Source organism: Daphnia pulex, chromosome 9, assembly GCF_021134715.1.
Source record: "Daphnia pulex isolate KAP4 chromosome 9, ASM2113471v1".
Taxonomy (NCBI): Eukaryota; Metazoa; Arthropoda; class Branchiopoda; order Diplostraca; family Daphniidae; genus Daphnia; species Daphnia pulex.
The window spans coordinates 54,843-77,083 of record NC_060025.1 but is presented as its reverse complement, the minus strand read 5'-3'; the positions used below and the strand labels follow the sequence as shown (position 1 = coordinate 77,083).

The 22,241-nt window shown below is 41.0% G+C and overlaps 2 protein-coding genes and 3 long non-coding RNA genes across 19 annotated transcripts; all 5 read left to right on the top strand.

Moving 5' to 3' along the window:
- The first annotated feature begins 110 nt into the window (after positions 1-110).
- Positions 111-4,746, top strand: LOC124201905. Its single transcript, XR_006877764.1, has 9 exons — positions 111-237; positions 355-504; positions 577-687; positions 755-907; positions 964-2,076; positions 2,218-2,635; positions 2,711-3,037; positions 3,884-4,168; positions 4,241-4,746. It is a non-coding gene; the product is annotated as an uncharacterized LOC124201905 (long non-coding RNA).
- A 759-nt stretch (positions 4,747-5,505) lies between these two features.
- Positions 5,506-6,908, top strand: LOC124201904. 5 transcript variants are annotated; one of them, XR_006877761.1, is made up of 4 exons: positions 5,506-5,605; positions 5,675-5,835; positions 5,897-6,319; positions 6,421-6,908. It is a non-coding gene; the product is annotated as an uncharacterized LOC124201904 (long non-coding RNA). The 5 variants fall into 5 exon arrangements; XR_006877762.1 differs by having other exon boundaries at positions 5,529-5,615; XR_006877760.1 differs by having other exon boundaries at positions 5,603-5,835; positions 5,897-6,073; positions 6,168-6,319.
- A 2,004-nt stretch (positions 6,909-8,912) lies between these two features.
- LOC124201901 lies at positions 8,913-13,807 on the top strand. Of its 7 annotated transcripts, none has more exons than XR_006877750.1 (10): positions 8,913-9,703; positions 9,782-9,942; positions 10,174-10,338; positions 10,396-11,102; positions 11,196-11,825; positions 11,898-11,944; positions 12,848-12,865; positions 12,944-13,133; positions 13,196-13,339; positions 13,418-13,786. XR_006877750.1 is itself a non-coding variant. In XM_046598152.1 (3 exons), the coding sequence occupies exons 2-3, from the start codon at positions 13,028-13,030 to the stop codon at positions 13,522-13,524; spliced, it is 435 nt and encodes a 144-aa protein (XP_046454108.1). In that variant the 5' UTR covers positions 11,983-12,012; positions 12,848-13,027; the 3' UTR covers positions 13,525-13,778. The 7 variants fall into 7 exon arrangements, 1 of the variants encoding a protein (XP_046454108.1); XR_006877751.1 differs by having other exon boundaries at positions 10,396-10,664; positions 10,733-10,821; positions 10,977-11,102; positions 12,848-13,133; positions 13,196-13,785; XR_006877753.1 differs by having other exon boundaries at positions 12,848-13,133; positions 13,196-13,342; positions 13,418-13,807.
- A 65-nt stretch (positions 13,808-13,872) lies between these two features.
- Positions 13,873-15,032, top strand: LOC124201902. 5 transcript variants are annotated; one of them, XR_006877757.1, is made up of 5 exons: positions 13,883-13,947; positions 14,192-14,284; positions 14,365-14,439; positions 14,505-14,643; positions 14,746-15,032. It is a non-coding gene; the product is annotated as an uncharacterized LOC124201902 (long non-coding RNA). The 5 variants fall into 5 exon arrangements; XR_006877758.1 differs by having other exon boundaries at positions 13,933-13,947; positions 14,281-14,284; XR_006877756.1 differs by having other exon boundaries at positions 13,873-13,947; positions 14,281-14,439.
- Positions 15,033-15,669: 637 nt separating this feature from the next.
- Positions 15,670-22,084, top strand: LOC124201900. Its single transcript, XM_046598151.1, has 16 exons — positions 15,670-15,827; positions 16,024-16,280; positions 16,349-16,407; positions 16,477-16,660; positions 16,736-16,917; positions 16,987-17,194; positions 17,260-18,263; positions 18,325-18,428; positions 18,513-18,811; positions 18,877-19,175; positions 19,240-19,373; positions 19,468-19,558; positions 19,622-20,430; positions 20,503-21,511; positions 21,590-21,774; positions 21,831-22,084. Exons 2-14 carry the CDS (start codon positions 16,056-16,058, stop codon positions 20,982-20,984), a joined length of 4,080 nt encoding a protein of 1,359 aa, XP_046454107.1. The 5' UTR covers positions 15,670-15,827; positions 16,024-16,055; the 3' UTR covers positions 20,985-21,511; positions 21,590-21,774; positions 21,831-22,084.
- The last annotated feature ends 157 nt before the right edge of the window (positions 22,085-22,241 follow it).

Genomic DNA, 22,241 nt, shown 5'->3' with positions numbered 1-22,241 from the left:
GGGACCAGATTATAGTGGTTATTTCGTTCGATCGCTTTTGTAAACGGCCAAACATAAATAAATAACGTCATCTATAACGAAAATGATAACCACATCAACCCCGGTAATGCTACGGCACGGGCTCGCACCGCACCAAACCGAATTTCGATTCATTCCGGCCGTGACAGAAAGGGAGAAACTGGGGGTTGGAAAAACGTGTGTGACGTCATTTATGGACGGCCCTTTGGAAGGGGTAAGGTAGGGTATAGTAATAACCTTGGATATCAAAGGAAATGACATCTCCTTTAAAAACAAGACATCACGCTGAATTTATTTCAATTTTTTTATCATGTCCCTTTCTGTCTGTTACCTCAGGGTAAGAATCCCAGACTTCCCACATCCCACCCCTTTGTGTGCGCCTGACAATTTTCAGTTCACACTTCACGTGAAGACTGAAAACGAAAAGAAGTTGTCAGTGTGTGTCTGAATCGAGTCGTGCAAAGGTCGTGCCTGCTTATTAAAACGGTAAGATTGACAAAAGTTTTATTTTCATTACTTCATTTATTGTATCTTTTTTTTTTCATTATTATTCTTAAGAAAGATGGATAAAACTGATTCAGTATTCGTGTTTAATCAAAATGAACATGAACCGAGTGCCTCATCAGCAAGGCGATGGGTCACCCCTCGAATGGAACCAGAAACACCAAAGTTTTTATTATTTTTTTTAATTTGTGATTTATAAATATTTATTTGTTTGTTTGTTTCTGTGTTGCAGGGAATGGGAATCCTGGCGGATGAAGAAGTCACTTGTTGAGAGTGAGATGCTACAAAAATTGGCTCAACATCATGAAAAGTTCCATGACGAAATGAAAATGCAACTGAATTGCCTGCAGGAAAAGTGTCAGCAGTCTTTTCGGAATTTTCAACAGTAAGTTTGTAAATCACGTACAAAAATTAACGCATTAATTTTTTTCTGTGTTACAGAAAACTCGACGCGGCCTACAACGGGGAGTTGTTGAAACTGCAATACGAAAATGAGATGTTGAAAAAGGAACTTGAGAAGTAACAATTTTTTGCTCAAACTGCTTGAACTCAAACTTGAAATGGAATAAAAATGTTTTGCATTAATTTTTGTATTTTTTTAATGACAACGAAAGTTCAAATCTCAAGTCTTTTGTTCTTGTGCTTTTCTTGTTAGAAAAGGTTGATTCAAATACTGCAAAATTTTCCCTCTTAGATCTGGATCAGGAAATGTGGAGACTATAGATGGCGTCGTTGGCTTGTCAACAGAGCAGACGATAGTGTCAATTCACTCGTTGAGTCGTTGATCAGTTGGTTTGACAGTGTGTCCACTTTGTTAAGCCAAAGATAAATAATCAACAAATTATTAAAAGTGCATTGTAAATTGTTGCTTTCTACGTAAATAGTACAAAATGGGTCGTACCTGTGATATCATTGGATGCACAAATTCAAATAACAAGATGGAAAAATTAAGCTATCACAGTTTGCCATCAAATGAACTTTTGAGAGGAAAATGGGCCATTAGTGCAAATGGAGGATTTCGGCAGTCTAAAACGAGAAAGAAAACGCACAATTGGGAGAACACATTTATTTGTGGCGAACATTTCCCAGAAGACTGAGCACTACATTTCGACATCAAAGCAGAAACATCTCAAACCTATCGCTGTCCCAACATTCCCTCCAACAAAGAAACAAAAGTGTATCGAAAACAACAGTTCAGCTTAGAATATTTTTTAAGGTTGTTGTAAACAACTAACTGACTTTTTAATTATAGATAATGCTACAGAAGGTTAATTAATCTTTGATCAACTCAGTAAACCAACTGATTGTTTCTTCTCGTTTACAGGTACTAACGAATTTCCCGCAGAACGTAACTTTCATCCAAGATTGAGGATTGACGACGTGCTGGGACAGATGACTTTGGGTGGATGGAACATGTTGATTCGACATTTTACTCCCACGTGCCCCTTCCTGTCGTTTGTGTATAGACGGGCAGCTGTGTACTTCAATAGAAAGAGAAGCAGCGCCACAGATGACATCAAGTATATGGCCGATAACCAAATCCCCAGCATTCGGGTAATTTATTCTCGAACATCTCGTGTCTTTTGTTATAAAAAATCTTATCAGTTCGTTCTTGTGTGTTTGTACAGCTTGTTAATCCCTTTTATTTTTTTTAAATTTGATAATTGACTTCCTTAAATTTTGTTTTTTTCGTAGATTGCCACCAGTCTGCTGCCAAATGGAAATTCAAACTCCTTGTTGGTAATTTTGGACCTGTCTTATGTGTCATCAAGATTGCAAATGCTGAAGTCATCATTGTCTCCACATGGCACATCAGACGAGTAGTCGGGAAATCGCTACGGACCGAATACTTCTTTTTTCACGCAATACTTGTTAAAATGTTGAGGTATTAGGCTACAATTTTATATTTTTGAGTGTGCGTTTCTATGAATAACTGAATGCATTGTATTTCTTGCCAGATTTGTTCAACAGCATTTCTTTGTTGGGACCAACATCACATCTTCAGCATTCTGGAAATTGCAGGCACATTTCACGTTGCGGGACGAAATTTCACTCCCCCGTCTGTTCCCCGGTTTTCGTACGACGGCCATGCTGCTCTCCCATCTGGATATAAGTAAATTGCCTTATTATTCTTTAATAATGTTATTGTGTATTTGATATTGACTACTTATTTTCTAATGTAATGGAGGTCGTAATTCGATCGACCAGGGATCCATCCGCATGTAGCCCCTCCCTTGAATACTTGGACCCTTCCGCTTTGTATGGATCCGGTATTTCTTTTGCGATAGCAAAGGAATTGTTTCATGTCGTTGTCAACGTCGTGATGAAAGTGGGTGCCTCTTGGATTATCGACGGATCGTTCGGCGTATTCCCGAAGATCACGAACAGAGAAAGGTCGTAGCCTCCTTCACTGGGGAAGAAATCACAGCCGCTTTCCCAGGGGTATCCGCTGTTGTAACCTCCAGATTTCCATTCCCTGGCCGACGAAACGACCAAAACGGTCATTACCACACAAGTAAGGACCTCATTTCTAATTTTCTATCCATCCAATTTTTAAAATCAAGTAGAAACATGTCGCAGCTTTATTTAGTTTCACTTACCGGTTGGAAAGTTGGGCTGGCCAAATTACGACTGATGAATGCCAATGTGGTCGATTTCGAGTAGGTAACCGGCATAAAAATTCTGGACATTATTGACATTTATTTGGGAATTTTTTTACTTGGGCAGTGTGTACATGATGGGCGCAAATCATTGGGTTTACAGCTACCCCCACACCATCGTTAATTTGCATAAAATAATTCTTTGCTATGTCGAATGGCCAGGTCAATCACGATCTGTCACGCCACAAAGTTATTCGTTCTATCCAACTGCGACAAGGTGTGGTTCATTGCGCTATGAGACAATAGTTTATGATAATTCATTTAGAAGGGAATTTTGTTTGTTTAGCTTTCATTACCGTAAATGTTTATGTTTCGTTTATTTGTTTTTCCTGGTGGCATGCGAAATATTGGCCGGACCGCATGAATTTCACGCCGTATAAGCGTGAAAATCCCTTTCAAGAAACGTTATGTTGAAAACTTGTTTTCTAAACGTATTACCTTGTTGATTCCAAATGTCCTCAACGTACTTGATGGGTGACGTGTCTCAATTGCAAAGAGTTTCTCTTTAATACTTTGCCAATTGGAAATGCCGTTGCCTTTTTTGCGTGACTGGAAACCAGTTGAAGGCGTTGCCGCGTGAGTTGACGAATTGAATACGTCACCGTTATGTCCCTAAAATATTTTATGTATAAAGACTGATGTGTTTCAATTTTTTATCTGATGAATTTTTGAAATGTGCCCTTGTTTATATTTGCAAATAGAAAAACAAAAAGGTTGGAGCCGACCGTCACCGATTTGGAATCGATCCCGTTGTGACATTTGATCCCACTCGAAGTTTCGATATGAGTTCCCTTTCACAAAAACAAGGGCGATATGGGTTGAGAACCTTGACAAGTAAATCTGAAAGTGCAATTGAACATCGTCGTCGTGGTATATAAAGAGCCAATTGAACGATCAATCAGCAACTCATTCTTCTCATTTACTTGGCTCCAGCAGCATCTCATTCGTTCGGGACTTTTTATTCTTCAGATTTTGAATTCAATTACGTGAGTATTATCCATCCAATATTTTTGTTTTATTAATCAACAGTCTAGAATTTAAATTATTATTTCATTTAGGAATAATTTGTGAAAATGTCGGCCGCCCAGTGCAACAAAATGTTTTTGATTTCCGCCGTTTTGGTGATGGTTGCGGCGATCCTGCCAGCCGAGGCGATCCGAACCTGGGACGATTGGCACAACAGCGACGACGGCATTAAATGGAGGTACAACTGCGAGTTTCCAGGTGCTTGGACGCTAGAGGCCAAGGAATTCAACAGCGACTATTCGCCAATGGAAGAATCGCAGTGCGGCCGTGCCTGTATCGACCGCAGGGGATGCAATTCCTTCGTGTTCAGAGAAGGCACTTGCTTCCTGAAATCCTCTTCCATTCCTGGATCTTACAAACCTTATAGACTTTGCAACCAGTGCGACAGTTGCGGTTTTCTCCCCTGGAAATTCCACTAGAAATTGCAATTTAATTTATTCATCAAATTTATATTATTTATTTTGTCGGTTTACAAACGTCAGCTTGATTAATTCCACGTATATTTATGGGGTGGCGAAATATAGTTGTCTCTATTTGATTCCTTACTTGTCGTCAAAACGAATTCCAGGACGATTTTAAATCAACTGCGCAGAATGCGTCATCGATAAAATGAATAAAGATTTGGTCATGCAAACTGACTTTTGTGGTCGCCACTTTCACATCCGGAAAAGTAAATAGAATAAAGAGAACGAAAAAACAGGATTAGTGCGAGTCTATCTTTGCGTTCGTGTCTGTCTGGCAGTCGTCCGCGGAGAAACTCGTTTTTTTTTTGTGGGAAATATTTGGATTGATCCCAGATATAATGATACCTTAATTGACGATCGTTTCTGTTTTTAAATGGCAAGTCGTCCTATATTATCTGCGTGTGATTTGCATATGAAATACGAAAATGGATTGGCATTCCAGTGGGTGACAGAATTCTGGTAAGGTGCTACTAGATGGACTTCTGCGAATTTGACCTTGTCAGACTTTGTACGGCCGATTCGTGAGAGGAGCATTTTTTAAAAATTATTCACTGTTTGTGTTTGAAACTGATTTCTATCGAGTTCAAAATAGTCTTGGTTCCTTTTCTCCGTTTTACCAGTTTAGATTTCGTCTGATTTCGCTTTACCTTGACGTGGTGTAAATAGCTGAGGAATTTTTCCACGTATGGTAATAATTTGGACGTAAACTTTTTAGCTCATTATTGAGGACTGAGATTGTAATTTTTTAGAATTTGCAAATAATTGAATGCAGGTTGTTTTAATCAATCAGGCAACGATGTTTGTTTTGTTTTTATTTTATTTTCGTCTGTAACATTTCAAATGTCAAAAAACGGCAGAGAGTTTCATATGTGATGTTATCTCATCACTATCAGATTTATTTTCAGTGAATTAAAAGAATTAAAGAGAAATTAAGTAATTAGTAGTAAGTAAGTAAGAATTAAGTCAGTTCATCAGTTGTATAAATTATTCTATTCCAATTAGTATGCACCTGCAATCCTTTTAATGCTTTTAAAAGTGTTGTAAGTCAGAAGCAATGGTGTAACAACACTCGACTGGTAATTTGAAGGGGAAAAAGGTCTAAAAACGGATCCATACTGTATCGTAAACTGCCCATACTCGACGATCCCAGTTAGTCAGTCCAGGTAAAAAAAAAAAGAGTTCTTGTCTACCTAACATGTCCATTAATTCGATATTTTGATACAGAGTGAAGCAAACATTTTATTACATGATGTACTCCAACATATGTATGCAACAGTTCATCTGAACCCAATGATCTCTCATTCCGTTTACATCTCAATTAGTTTTACCCAATTGTTCACATGTGAGATGTCTTACCGAGCAGAGATCCCAAATTCTGGGCATCTGGGATTGTGTAATGAGGTAAGAGCTTTTTGGAAACACTACCTTGATTTGTCAACAATATTCTGCCAATGTTTCCATTTTCCCTTAAATCGCTTTTCTCATCTTGTGTAAGAGGAGGTAGGATTAATTATGCTAGTGAGTGGAATAGGTACACCTATTCTCGACAGTATATATACTGGCTATACACGGAGGACGTGGACAAACCATTCTTCAGCTGCACAGCAAGTATTCTACTGCACTGTCAAGTATCCATCTAAAAACTTCGTAAGTACACTTAATATTGAGTCTTTTTTTAAATCCTAAAATGTTTAGACTTGATTCCTATAACCTAACCTAATCTTTCTGTCTTACTTATTACAATTTAGTCTGCAAGATGAATTTTATTTCGATCACTTCCCTGTTGGTTGTTGCTGCGTTGATGATTTCGGTCGATGCCCAGTGGAACAACGGCGACGGTGGCTCCAGATGGCTGCCCAACTGCGACTTCACCGGCGGAGACATTGGCAGCGTGCGAGTGCCCGGATCGCAGTGCGCAAGGGCTTGCATCAATCGACCTAGATGCAATCATTTCACTTATATAGCCGGAGTGTGTTTGCTGAAAAGTCATCCATTATCCAAAGCACGATCCGGGTGTCGCGCATGCAATTTTTGCGGATTCCTTCCATTCCGAACCATCGGATAAAGTTTTCTGGTTTCAGATTTTGCACTTTTCCAGATTTTGCACTTTTCCAGATTTTGCACTTTTCCAGATTTCTATCTATCGTTTCGTATTTAGTTTATATACCTTTATAAGTAGCATTATTATGTAGATGTAGACGAAATAATTTATCAAATACAACATATTAGTACACGCGCTATTCGATTTCTCGATTAGATTGGCTGATGCAGGTTTAATGTTTTAATCAATCAGGCAATGATGTTTTTAACGCAAAATTTCGAATGATTGACTTTAAACAATTACAAGTAAAAACATAACTTAGCAATAGACTTAATCATGTGAAATTGAATTTTACCTTGAGCTGAATTTCAAATGTCATCATTCAATTCCGTTTTGCTTAAAAACTTAATCTCGTTTTTAGACGACATTTTTCTTCTACTGGTTGCTGATTAGCAGTCAATGAGAATAATTTCATATTTGAGAATTATCAGTTCATATACTGTTAACTAGAGGAACTTGCCTGTCAATTTGTTTACCTAGTGTGATATGATATGACATCTAGAATTAATTATGCTGCCTGTCATTTCTAAGGGTCACCATTGACCTACGATCACGCTTAACTTCGATACAACTTGACTATGCTTCTACATGTTCACGATTGTTTATCAACGGCAGGATAGGCAAAATGCCAAAAGAATTTTATTCATATTTTTTATTGAATGCAAAATAATTTCAAAAAGATTAACTGATATAACAAAACAAATAAAAAAGTAACATTAACTGAGACAGATCAAATATTTTAAACCACAGCAGAAGGAGCAGCGGTTGCAGCGGTAGCAGGTGTAGCAGCGGTTGCAGCGGTGGCAGCGGTAGCAGCGGTTGCAGGGGTAGCAGCAGTAGCAGCGGTAGCAGCAGTAGCAGCAGTGGCCGGGGTAGCAGCGGTTGCAGCGGTGGCAGCAGTGGCAGCGGTAGCAGCAGTGGCCGGGGTAGCAGCGGTAGCAGCAGTGGCCGGGGTAGCAGCGGTTGCAGCGGTGGCAGCGGTAGCAGCAGTGGCAGCGGTAGCAGGTGTAGCAGGTGTAGCAGCGGTTGCAGCGGTGGCAGCGGTTGCAGCAGTGGCCGGGGTAGCAGCGGTTGCAGCGGTGGCAGCGGTTGCAGCGGTGGCAGCAGTTGCAGCGGTTGCAGCAGTGGCCGGGGTTGCAGCGGTAGCAGGGGTGGCAGGGGTAGCAGCGGTGGCAACGTTGGCAGCGGTGGCAGGGGTTGCAGCTGTAGCCTGGACGAATGGGTATTTGTATGTGGACCATTGGCTGTAATGTGGGGCGACCCATTTGGCGGAGGCGCAAGCCAAGAAGAAGATGATGATCTGTTGATAACATTGAATTGATTATTAAGTTAATGGTAGAGAATGGAAAAATATTGATAAGATTTTAGATAATAGAAACCAATTTTCTTACCAAGAATTTCATGTTGGGATGATGCTTGTAGTGGACGTAGTGGACAAACGTTTCAGTGAACAAGTGAAGAGTTTGGAATATCGATCGTTTGTTTTATACCGTTCAAAATGAGCCAGTAAGCAAATGGACAACTCCCTTTTGTTTCCCGATGCTGTGGAAAACTTCTGTGTGTTCGTATTTGCAATAAATATTTCACGGCCAATTCTTCTGCGAGAAGATTGTGATAGAAGCCTTGAAATTCTGTAGCCTATGACTTGGATGTTCACATTGGTCAGCAGATGAAAACAATGTGTTATTCACAGGTTATTCAAATGATTTCAATTCAATTTCTTTTTAATTAGTTTAGAATTAATGTGGTGAAACACAATAGCAGGTAGGCACAAAGTTACTGTTAGCGACTTCAAAGTTACCCCTGCTACCCACCTTTTGATGCTGAATACAAGCAAGTGTTGTAAGTTGGAGAAATGGCGTAAGAACCTTGGTAAGAACACTCGGTCAGGAATCCCAAATACTTATCAAATCTGGGCATCTGACCTGGGATTGTGTAATGAGGTAAGAGCTTTTTGGAAACACTACCTTGATTTGTCAACAATAATCTGCCAATGTTTCTATTTTCCCTTGAATCGTTTCTCATCTTGTGTAAAAGGAGGTATAGGATTCCTAGGTACACCTTCATCTCGACAGTAGGTATATAGTGGCTATACACGGAGGACGTAGACAAACCATTCTTCAGCTGCCCAGCAAGTATTCTACTGTATAGTATCTATCTACAAATATTAAGACTTATTTGTTGGTTGGCAACTGGCAAACCAGTAAACTTATTGTGGTTTGCCAGTTGCAGTTTTTTGATATTCTGTCGTTTCGCATTTAGTTGATTTACCTTTATAAGAAGCATCATGTAGATGTAGACGAAATGATTTATCAAATACAAGATATTATTATACACGCGCTATGATTCGATTTCCCGCGATTAGATTGGCAATGGTGTCCTTGACGCCCCCTATTGTTTCTGTCGTCACTCTGCCTCCGTGCATGGCATACTGTGCAAAGTTTCGACGGGGATTTCCCCATTCGATTTACAAGCATTTATCCTTGTCTGTACTAACACAGACACGTGGGAGTTTCAGGTTAACGTCCTACGAACGCGGGAATGTTGACTCTCCACCAATGCAATTATTTTCTACTTTCTATTTGGATTTCTTTTTAAAGTTTGCGATGATATGGGTAGAGTAATAGAATAATTATTCTACAACTAAAACATTTCAACATTAGTTATTTTTGTATTTGTTTTTGTAAAATATTTAAAAAAATCAATTGGTATTCGTAATGTTTTAATCAATCAGGCAATGGTGTTTGCTGTGTTTTGTTCAATTTCATTTTCGTCTGCTTATTTTCATTTCAAATTTAATTTATCAAGAGCTTCACGAGGTGTAGTCGTTCTAGGGTCACTCTCTCATGTTCGTTTAGAGAATTAAAATATGCTGATTCAATTAAAAGAAATTGTTTGAGTTGTATGATTGTCTTATTCCAAATCCAATGGTATGGTGTAAGCACATGTTTGTATCTTTCTCTGCAGCATGGTTCATCATCTGCTGGTGCTTTGTCTTTCACATATAGTCACCCATTGGCACCTAGTCAATCAAAGGCATTTTGAATTACCGTCATCTCTTTCCAGTCTGCCCCTCTCAACTCTCAATCTGCTTAATTCTTTGATATTTCAGCAAAGTAGTGCCAGCCCAGAAAGCCCTGGATAAAGATGAGTGAATATCAGACAATAGGTGAGATGTTGTCGATTAGTTTTCATCGTGTTGTTTTACAGCAGATTGTAAAATTGTATTTGGTCTCTGGGTATAGTGGGTGGCATTAATCTTGCTGTTTGGCTGTTTCATCAACTATACTTTATTTTTATATCCTATTTCCAGCGAATAGAAATTGCATTTATTATAGCTGTGAATCTTATTGGATCTACAGCAAACATATACATTTTTCGATCGATTTCTATTTTTCAGGGAATTGCTGACGACGATAGACATCGAACGACTGTGCACAGTGCCAAAACATCCGGTTCCGGAATCATCACAGACGGTGTGCACAAGAATTTCCCATGCGGTCACTATATTGCATCTTGATTCAAAAATCGACTCTTATCATCGTTGACCTCCAACACATGAACAGTATGCCGCTAATCTTGATAATTCGTTTTGTTTCGTATTTACGACGTATTTCCCTAGGTGCAGTACACCTGTAATCCTATTGGTGCTAATATTTAGGCTTACAGGCAGTATCTATGGATTGGAGAAATGGCGGTAGAATAATCGGCTGGTGCTGATGTTGATATGCTTTACATAATCACTCGTCTAACGGGGGAAAATTTTAAAGACAGAAAGAATTATCCTGATTGAGGGGTCCACCACTGCTCATACTCATCAATCTCAGCCAATCAATGACCACCAGAGATCATTCTCTGGTCTGTCCAACATGTTTGTTTATTGGTGATAGAGTAATGCGAAGTTTCACCTGAACCCAATTATCTCTTATTTTTATTTTACGTCTAAATTAATGACCCAGGTTTCAAGATTGAGATGTCGTCGATCAGCGAGCTCTTATTGGTTTTGGGCATCCAACCATCCAACATGTTCCCGGGATTGTGTAATTAGGTAAGAGCTTTGTTTCAAAGCATTTCCTATAGATTGTTGGTCAACAGTAGGCGACACAGTAGCCAAGTTTCTCAGTATCAATGCACCTGTTTTTCCTTGAACCTTTTCTCACCGTGTTTCAACACTGGTCTCGACCTTGCTGTCACTATTTAAAGGGACTAAAACAAGAGTAATCACCATCCCATTCTTCCTCTGTCTGTGGCGGCTGCAACAGTTGAATTAGAAACTTGGAAAAATAGAAACAACCCAATTAGATAATACCACACTCGCCCACACTCCATGTGAGTATACAACTGCAGTTGACTCCAACTGAAATTTAATTACTATTCACTTATTGGTTTAAATAATCCCGAAATGTATTTTGAAATTGCCAGCAAAAATATGAATTCAATTTCTGTTGCATTGACGGTTGCTGCGCTGCTGTTTGTCACGGCCGAGGGTTGGAATACTGGCGATGGTGGTGTCAAATGGTTGCCCAACTGCGACTTTCCTGGCTCGGACTTAATCCAGTTTAGGACAACCGGAGAACAGTGTGGCAGAACATGCATTAACTATTACTACTACAAGTGTAATGCTTTCACTCACAAAGACGGAGTGTGTTACTTGAAAAGAATTCCAGCCTCGCAACGCCCATCGCGATGTCCCTCGTGCAGTGTTTGCGGTTTTATTCCATAGCAATTTTGAATTTTACATTCGACGACCATTTGCTTATTGCAGTTTATTTCTTCGACAGTCTTGTCTGTATCGAACGTGTCATTTCACTTATTAGTTTAGCGCACATTAGTGTAATTCACTCTTCTTCGTGATTTCGTTACACCCAATTGGCACAATAAAACCCTTTTTTTTTGAACAGTTTCTGGGCCCTTCCGAAGATATAATTTTTGGTATTTTACACTATTTCATTTTAGTTTTCTGTCCAGATGTGGTCATTAACAGTCTGTCTGTTAATGGCGAGGTCAAAAGGTTGTTCCATTTTTTCGATTGTAACCGCAGCTTGTGACATGGTATACGTGCAACGCCAGTAGATTGTTAATTCAACTGCGAAAATGTACTAATTTTATTTTTGTATTTTACAGGCTGTGGACTATAAATAATGCATTTCCATGTTTCTATGGCATTGAAGGTAAATCATTTCTCCTCCCGTTTTGGTTTTTGTTGTTGACGACCTGTCTACTGTCCATCAGGAAAGTGGTAATTATTATTGATAAGTTTACAATTCCTTCCTTGGAAATTTCCCTGAACTCATTTCCATAGTGATACGGGCATAGTCGTATTACTATTTCGTACTAATATAGTCTTTTCGTATATATTTAGATGCATATTAGTAGAGTTTCATTCTATAGTGAAAGAGTCTTGGTGTACTTTCGTAAACTTTTCCATCAATTTATTAGTACTCGTCTCATCCATTCAACTCAGTCCCATTCACCCCGGCTGATTGATGTTTCTTAAACTGATAGACGCCTGCGTCATTGCACATTTTTCAAGTTTAAACAAAAAAATAGATTTCGTTTCATCAATTGATTTGGACTCGGATGCAACTGCGCGTCGATGCAATTAGACATATCGCGACAGTGGTGACATTTGTTTCAGACTTTACCTCGTTTTCTCCCGTTTTTGGTGTTATCACCTCAATGTTGTTTCCGGTAATGTAGCACAGGTTGGTCGCCGCCGCAGCAGTTGAATCCCATCCGCCCACTCGCCTATATCCGCACAGAGAGCAGTTTTAATATTAAATTTTTGCGTAGGCCATGTAGTTTGGTAGTGTCTTTGGTTGTGTGCATCGTTTAGAGTTTCAAGCTGGCGCATCACGAAATGAAATTGCTTTATTCATCTATCGCCTATGAGAGACTACGCCCCATTGTTTCTCCCCCTGTGTGTAGCTGCTACACACACATCAGATTGTTTGATATCTCCGGCGTAGATGTGATAGAATTCTGGGCTTTTTATTTCTGGTATGGATGCGTGGCAAGTCGACGCATATGCATAGTGTCACGGTGATATATCTTACCTTTCTTTTCTCTTCCAGATGGATGTGGTGGAATAGGTACTTATATAAATTCCGAGACAACACTAGCGAAGCAGACAGTACTGACACTCTCATTGTTCCGGTGCAAACTCGCAGAGAAACAAGTCTTCTTTTTGTTACACGTAAAAAGGAGCTGCTGATCTCAATCAGCTTTTGAAAAATCAACTGTGTTTCATCAACATGGGAATTTCAAATTTCCCGCCTCATCTGATTTTACTCGTTTTCCCGCTGATTTTAATCATCGACACGACGAAAGCCGTGGCCATCCACCACGAAAGGACATTGGGTAATTTCTCGTAATTTTATTGGATTGAATTTTCGTTTGGAATGATTTGATTCGCTTGCCAGTGGAAGAAAGACGTCGCCCGGATGAGACGGCCTCGATCAATTGGACGGAATTGATGGCCAATGGCGAGCTGGACCAACGGGCGAAACGGGCCCTGTTTCTCAACTTGGTCAATGCGCAGCAAGCCAAAGCCGAAGAAAACATACGTAGTAGCATTCATTCATCATTTATTGCTGCGGCATTTAATTACGATTATTGGATTGATTTTGGCATCGATCAAACAGGGAGGAGGAAGGATTTTTTCAAAGTCCTTGTCGCCGCTACATCGGCCGCCTCGATCAATGAACGCACCGATATTACCAATCATTCGGCCCAGAACGATGTTGAATAGTCGACGACCACCAGTTTCATGACTGCCAATCAAACGGCACGGACTTTGTCTTTTCCTGACGCATGTGTACCAAGTACAGAGAACTTGTCATCTAACAAAACATTACAGACGAATAAACGTTTCATCGTTTACTGTAGTCACTTATTAGACGTTGCTTAATTATTATTATCATTAGGCTGACACGATTTATACACTAACGTAGTTGGAAAAATATACTAGCATTTATTACTCTGCATCAAAAAAAGGATGCCCGTTTGTTCGATACATTTTTCAGATCCTTGGCTGATTTGAAATTGGAACCATTTTCCTTGGTTGTTTTAATTTTTGTTAATAGATGGCGTCGATCGGCTACTCATTTCAAAATCAAAACAAACCTTATGTCATGTTGGCTGTCGTGATTCTGGTTAATTTCTTCGCAAAATGGTAATATTTTTCATCCTTCCAAGTAAAATCTTGTTGGTGTCTTACAGTCTATCGAGTGTTGTTGACTCAGTGAACAATCAAAATAGAGCTGAGCTTGTTGCTTGTCATTATGCAAAGATTCTTATTTGGTTAGGGGAAAATATACTACAATTGATGCATAATTTGCACATGGTGCTCAGTAACATAGTATTTCTTTTCAATTATTTCTTAAGCAAAATTAAGGTCACTCCTGTCTATCCTACAGGTTACTCAGGAATACAATTCGTGTTTACAAAACGTTCAGCTAGCTAACTTGAATCGTGGTTTACGAATGAAAAACCTGCAATTTTTCAGAATGGTCTGTTTAGAAAATTTGTTTCTGGCAATTTGCAAGCTACTTAATATTTATCTTTTTCATCAAATTGGAAACCCCACTAGAAATGAAAACCACATTTTCTTTTGACATCTGATTAACCAGCCAAATAGAGGCCATTGTCAGCAGTTTTAATTTAGGTAAAACAAAGTATTCATTTATCTTGAGTCCTATACCTTGCGAAACTTTTGATACCATTTTGTAGGTTGTTTTATTGAGCGTCATCCCTCAGCCAAATATTAATATATATTGTCTCGACATTGACGCCCATTTCTGGAAACAAAGGCTGATAAACAAAGTTGGAATCAACAGTTGGAACAGAAATGGCGCAATAAAAACCCGACGTAAGTACGCAGATGTGAATTATTGATTCAACTATATCGTGAATACAGCAGTAGAAACATTCGAGCTGCAGAAACTTTGCCTAATTTTGCCATTTATTATAGATGATACGTTTAGTACGCCTTGGAAGTTGTTGCACTGATTTTAGTCAACATTGATGATGTATTGTGCCGGGGTGTGTTACCTGAAAAATCACAAACTATCCACTCGTCGATCCGAGTGTAGCGCGTGCGATGTTTGCGGTTTCCTTCCATTCCGATTCAACAAATAAGTTTCCTGGTTTGCCATTTTGTTGTTTCTCATCTTTCGTTTCGTATAATTTGTATTCTTTTGCGCTTTAGCACGTGCAGATGTAGACGAAATGATTTGGTGAATATAAGAAATGAAGAAACACCGCGTTATTCAATTTCTTGATTGGATTTCCTCAAAAGTGGTTACATAACCTCATTTTCGAACGTGTCACGTGCCTCCTATAGATCGCAATTCTTGTTTCCTTGACGCCTCCTTTTGTTCCTGGCCGTCACGTGCATTGCATGTGCAGCTTCAGCGGGGATTTCCCCTCTGCGTTTGGTCCTTGTCTGTAACGCAGACGTGTGGGAGGTTCACGCTCTATTATTAGACCCGATTATATTGACTCTCATATGCATTTTTTTTTGTACCTCCTGTTAGTTTTATTTGGGGTTTTACAAACTAATTTAGACGCAACTGTTGGACATCCCGTCATAGTTAATATCACAAAGATGTTTTTATTCCATTTTTTAAAACTGAAACGCTGCCCGTGTTTCTTATCCTGTTCAATGGGCTAAAACAACATCGTCATTCGTAGTAATTCATTCATTATTCTGTTAGGTGTAATAATTGTTTCGTGACTCTTGTAGCGAAAAGAAACTTTTCAGACCACATTTGCTGAGACGATGACTTGGAAAGATGTAGCAGCACCCGGAGCACTCCATAATTGCCATAATTTAAAAAAATCAAGTTTCAAATCATTCCAAAGTTCTTTAGGCGAGATCTGAGTAGGAGTGTGTTGTTTGACCGCCAGATGACCGTCGTATCTGTCTTGCCAAAATCTTTTATTGGCCAAATTTGTCGACTTCGATTCTTATTATTAACTGAAAGTTTTGATTTCTTCTTGCTTTTTATGTTGTACTCATCGACGTGTTCATTGTGTTTAGATCAATTCATGGTATGGCAAGACTTTGATCTTGATTTCACATTTTTTCCTCTTCACCAGAGGCTAAGGATTAGAAGTTTAGAACCCCATTGTTTCCCTTAAGAATTTTGGTTCCAACTATTTTTGACTTCCTGCATTTGGTTACCAAGGGCACAATTCTTCAGTCAGAGTTAAACTGATGAATATATTTCTGAATTGATTTTTACAGGGTTAAAGGACTTGGTTTCCCTTTCTGTGCAAATGGACAGTTTTCCTTTGCCTGTCTTCAACATCGAGTCAGAAGATGAAGAAGATCATGAAGTTATTGAAGTTCAGCAAGATGTCAAAAACCCCAGGCGTGAACACTTGCACAAATTGTTGAATGACAGGAGCCTTTCGCTACCGACTCACAACCAAAATACCATTCTCAAGAAGCTTGAAGCCATTGCTGAAGAAAATCTTTTGAAAAAGGATCTGAGAGAAACAGTAATTGTTTACTTAATGTTATTCTAAATGTTGCCTTTAAACTAAAATTTCTTATCCCTTTTATACAGTGTTGTACTTTGCCAGGGAATCCAAGATCTACATTTCTTATGGTCTTCAGTCCGGATGGGTAAGTAAATTGACAAATGTCTACCTCAAGAGAGAGACTAAAATCATCATTCTGTCACCCTTTTTTCAGTTCCAAGGTTGCTTCATCACATGGTGATCACAACATCAATGTGACTGACCTAAGGACTAATAAATGCATCTCCACTTTGACTGGACATCCCCGTACCCCTTGGTGCATTGCTTTCCATCCTCATCGCAATGACATTCTGGCATCAGGATGCCTTGGAGGGCAAGTTCGTGTTTGGGATTTGTCTGTAAGGTTTTTTTATTCTTTAAAATGAAGCCACTTTTCCTTTGTTCATGAGAACTGTTCTTTACCATCCACCTAGGGTGGGAGTGAAATGTGGTCAGTGACAGCCACAGAAGTGACCACAGTGATTGCTTCGCTTTGCTTTCACCCAAGTGAGAGGCTTCTTGTCATAGCCACCAACAGCACCTTGTATTTCTGGGATTGGAATATTCCCCAACCCTTTGCCAAATGTAGTACAGCCAATGAGAAGCAGAAACTCAGGTATTTTCTTCACAAGTCTCATTATTCATCACTAATTCAATGAATATAACTTCCCCTTTGTTTGTTTAGATATGTCAGTTTTGACCCTTTGGGTAACTTGTTACTCACTGGAATATCCAACACTTTTGGCACATCTGCCTTTGTGTCCGGTGCAAGTTCGTCTCTCTCAAGTGGTCCTTCGACATTAGGAGGCCCTGCTCAAGTCCCGAATCCTATACCTTACCGACTCGAGCGCAATGAACAAGAACGTGAACGCAACCTTCAAAGTCGTTATCAGGTGAGTGTCATTGGTTTCTTTACAGCTGGTTCATCACTTGACGTTTCAATCATTTTTTCGCTTAGACATTACTCGACCAGTACGAAAGACTACGAGTTCGTTATCAGGAACTTCGCCATCGCGCTGCAGAACTGGAACTTAACGCCTCCGGTTCTAGTCAGAGTACTGGACCCTCAGCAGCAACAACTTCCGTTCATATCAATAGCGAGGTTCCTCTTCCTCCACCATCTGCTACTGTCGCTCCAACTCCTTCTACCGTTTCTTTTGCTCCCCTTGTTGAACCGTCCACTAGTAACAGCAGCCGGACGAGTCCTCCTCCCCCTCCGCCCGCTCCCACCCCTTCCGTTGAAGCGTCTCTATTGAGCGCCTCTTCGTCCAGCGACAGGTTCTGGCGCACGCTCATGAACGCGGCCGAGAACCTGCGAGCCCTCAGCAATATCGGTCGCACTCTAAACACCAATCAATCGCAGTCGTCTGGAACGGGAGATCAAGGCTCGTCCAGGCCAAGTGGAGCTTCGCTGGATCAAGATGCCCGGATGAGGATTCAGCTCCTCAGTCGACACATTGAGAATATGCAGCGCATTTGCCGTTCTCACCTGGAAATGACTCGGCACCGGCGTCAAGTCTATCGACTCCAGCAAATCCGGCGCATCCTGGAGGATCTTAGGGAACAAATTCGTTACCTTCAAGTTTGCGTCAGAGACAGTCTTGACCTTGTCTCTCGACTGCGGACGAATCCCGTCACTCCAACTGGAACGAGCGGCCCGTCCTCATCGATTGACCGCCCAAACTCTAGTCAACGTCAATCTACTGATGCCCTCGCTGCTAATCGTGAAACAGGAGGGACAGCCGGGAGCAGCAACAGCGGCCCTATCCTTGAAAGCGATCTCCAGTTTAACAGCAGCGGGCGAATGGTCCTGGGATCACGAGCTTATTCGCCCGTTCAGTGCCGCCGATTCGCCAATTATTTGTTTGGCCGTTTGCGTCGAATTGGACTCCAACATCACCGCGATGAACCGAGACTCAGACGCAATTTTGTTGCCGGAAGAGACACCAGATATCCCATCCGGTAAAATTCTATTGAAATTAGCTGTGGCTTCAATTTATTCCATTTTGTTGGGTTTTTACAGGCGATTGAGTCTTTATCAGAGTGCTCCTAGTTCGCCCCCAGTCAATCCGGTTGAACAAATTGACCCGCAGCCGGGAACTTCTCGTGATTATTCCATGGAAATTGGTGGGTGTTGTAAACGTTATTACCTATTAGAACTTGAAAATTTTATTCTAATTTCTTGTGTTGTTTCTTTTAAATTTTGTCAAGATTTGGCATTCAATGAAGTGATGCCGAGTTTGGATCGTGGATCGAGTCATTCGGTTGGCTGGAGAAGATCTCGGTTCTCTCGGATGACTCGTCGCAACAACTCACACATCTCGCCCAGGAGCAACTCGCTACTTCACGCCCGCCATTTGGGAATCCAGAGAAGAAAACCTTCACTGCTTAACCGCATTTTCCACGGGCGTAATCTTCAAAACCAAATGAGATCCCTGTCGACTCACCATTCGACATCGGAAGCCACTGCTCCAGTCAATCTGGAAACTGGACAACGTTCCGGCGATCAGGTAACATTCTCTGATTATAATGAAATTGTCGTGGATTAATTTGTTATTTTTGCCATTTTTTCCAGTCACTTCGTCCTTTGATGGAGCGTCTAGAGTCGCATTTCCGACTTCAGCGTCAGACAATGGGCATATTGGCCCAGCTGAACGAAGCCGCTGTAGCCAACGGCATTGGCAATCCAACTAACGATGGTTCCACGGCCGCTGGAGAAAGTTTGATCGACGGCGGTGGTGCGTCCACGGCCAGTTTTAGTGATAGCAGCGTATCATCCCGTGGCGGGCCGTGGGCCTCTAATGTCCTGCACAGCATCCGCCATTGGCGAGCCAGAAGAGATGCCTTTGAAAGAGCTCGTTCTTTCGAGTCCAGGTAAATTTAGTTTCGTTGTATGACTTCCTGACAAGTGAAATATTCTCACTTTTATTCGAAACAGATTATCCTCGGGTGGCAGCTTGGATCGTTTCCAACCGCCCAGGCGGATGGATAGTAGCCTAAACATTGGATTTCCGCCACGTTATCGCCCATTTCGCCTTGTAGAAGATGAAGACAGTTCCGATACAGACACTGGTAAAATTTGTTCTGTTGGGACGAACATTTCTCATTTCATCATTAATTTGACTGTTAATGTTCATGTTTTTAATTTACTGATCCACTCTTTCAGATGTGACGGCCGAATCCGCCGCAACGGCAGCGAATCGTTGGCGACAGTCGAGTCCCATTCGTTCACCCCGAGGTGTAGAGCAGCGAATGAGGTAAACGAATGTTAATTGATTCATTCGGACAGCAGTTTTTAACCTACCAATTATATTTGACAGGCTTTTGTGGAGAGAATATTTGTCTCAGGTAGTTAATGTGCAGCTAAACAATATGGGTGACGGCGGCGGAAGCAGCAATGCTCCCAGCTCTCAACAGCCAGGAGCGCCGGATAGCGGAGGCGATAACAACGACCAAGAACGAACTCGTTATCGTCTCTGGCTTTCAACCATGGTGGAAAGTCTCACCAGTTTCTTTTCCCAACACGGAATCAATTCATCTGATTCGGTCGATGCGACTCCAGCACCTACTCCGCAACCACCAACAGCAACGACGACAACATCGGTAGCCGGAAGCAGTCAGGCCAGACAATTTCCAGGAATTCCACCCAGACCTGGAACTTCGGCCGTTCCCCAGTCATTCCCTTACGTTTCCCGTTTCTCCAACGCGATGAGAGACGAAGGATTCGTGGCTGCGGTAGAGGAAGGCCCCACTTCGCCGACTATTGGCAGACCCCGAAATGTCCCGCCACCTTGGAGGGTTTTCCCGCGTGTCGGACATGTCATGGGAGGAGGCGCTGGAGCTGCCGGAATTGCTTTCGGGGGAGCCGAACAAGGACCAGGGCAGCAGCGCTGGACTCTCCGCCGGAATGCGGAATCACAAGTGTCACTCAGCGCCCATCTGACGTACCGCATCCAGGCCTGGAATTTCTGCGCCAAAGACGGATGCATTCCCGACATCCGCGATCCTTACGCCAACATTGTCGTTCCCGAAAGTAAAATCCACAATGACGCCAGTGTCGATGTTTCAGCTGACGGCCGGTTCCTCGTTACGCTCGTCCCTTGCACTTCACTCACTGGAGCTCTCATTAGTACTAACAAAACAGAATTTTAATTTGTTATTATTGAATTGAATTGATTGTGTTTTTTTGTATTTTTACCAGGTCTGCATAGTTTAGAACCGTCTCGGTTGGGTTTGTGCCTTGCACAAGTCAATGTCGACCAGTTTGTCGTGTCTGTCAGCATTTCACCAACTTGTCGCCATCTTCTGCTGGGCTTGGCGAGTTCCCGCGCCCTGTCTGTGGCCAGTCGTGATCATGCTCTTCCAACACTCTGGGCCCAGGTGTATCAGATTCCTACCAAAGTCTTTCAAGCTCAGAGAAACAATCCGTCAACTACGGCTGCTAATGCTGCAACTGCTGCTGGCCAAAATAGTGTCGGCGACCTTCCGGCTGACCAAATGCATCCGCTGTTAGAAAAGAAGCAGAGCATTCCACCGCCACAAGGCAGTTTGCTCCACGTACGTGATTTAAGTCAAACGACTGACGTTGGATTGACAAGTCTCAATTGCATTCGCTGGATTCCTACTGCTGGGCAGGGATTTGTATTGGGAACCAATAAAGGTCATCTCAAGGTGATTGATTGAGATTCTGTTGGGATTTTTATTCGTTTTTTTTTCTTTATTTTTTTTCATGTGTAGAAGCTATGAAAATTGAAAATACATTTCCCAGACGCGTTTCTAAAATGTTTTATTTTTTCCGAAACTTTGAAAACTGTTTTTAATAACCCGGCAACGTTGATTTATTTTCCCTTCCCTTTCAAATCCCATCTTCGTTCTTCACATGTTTACGTCTTGTTAATTTATTTCCTAGTCGAAACTTGTTAAGTAAGTTGGCTTACAACAAAACTCGTTGAAGAAAAGTCGATAAACGAAATGAATTCGGTAGAAATCTCTGGTTTTATCCCCAAACTTGGTCTAGTCGTAGTAGGAATTGTGTTGGTAGAATGCACTCGGCGAGGCTTGAATTATCTGCAGCGAAAAAATTCAAAGCCAGTGATTAGACAAGTGATATTCTTTCCTGATAAACAAATTGCCTGTAAAGACTTTTTCGATTCAGTCGAAGGCTGTTCGAGGTTTCGCTGCGATTTCAGCCACACAACAACTGGCTTCAGGTTGGAGATATATGAGTTTTTTGTGTGTCGGTCTATGACTGTAGAAGAACCTTTATTTTATCACTTTTTGCAATGCAGGCAACTACTTTCCCACATCAAGTCAGCAAGGAAATCTATCGACATTGCTGTTTACTGCATCTCTTGTTTTGAGATTGCAGATGTTGTGTTGCAACGTCACAAAGTTGGAGTCAGAGTCAGAGTGATTACAGACCAGAGCATGGAGATAGCTTTCGGATCCCAGAATCACCGTTTTATGAAAGATGGTAAAGGACTTGATACAAATTTTAGGAAGCATGCTTATTTTCCACTTATCAAACAGGGATCAGGGTACATACCAACAAACCCCCATTTCTAATGCACCACAAGTTTTTTATTATTGACGATGAGCTGCTTTGCTCTGGGTCCTTCAACTGGACTTCACAAGCTGTCACTGGTAACAACGAATCTGTCATAATCACTAATGATCCCTGGACCGTTGAACCTTTTTGTGCTGAATTTCAAAAATTGTGGCAAGAAACTAAGCCTGGAAATTAACTCTTGTATTTATAGCTAATACAATAGATTTTCTGTTTATTATAATCTTCACCTTTATTAGGGGGACTTCTTCTTTACCTCTTAAAGGGACCTTGAATTTTTGTTTGCCAAAATTTCACTTATAGCACTTGCGATTCCGATACCTGCTCAGAGACAGTAGAACTCCAATAAGTTCTTGAATAAATTCTTTAACTAT

Coding starts and splice junctions, on each gene's coding strand:
- LOC124201900 (XM_046598151.1), top strand. CDS start 16,056: ATGGACAGTTTTCCTTTGCCTGTCTTCAACATCGAGTCAGAAGATGAA. Junction 16,408..16,476: donor ATGGTCTTCAGTCCGGATGG/GTAAGTAAATTG, acceptor CCCTTTTTTCAG/TTCCAAGGTTGCTTCATCAC. Junction 16,918..16,986: donor AATGAGAAGCAGAAACTCAG/GTATTTTCTTCA, acceptor TTGTTTGTTTAG/ATATGTCAGTTTTGACCCTT.
- LOC124201901 (XM_046598152.1), top strand. CDS start 13,028: ATGGGAATTTCAAATTTCCCGCCTCATCTGATTTTACTCGTTTTCCCG. Junction 13,134..13,195: donor CCACCACGAAAGGACATTGG/GTAATTTCTCGT, acceptor TTCGCTTGCCAG/TGGAAGAAAGACGTCGCCCG.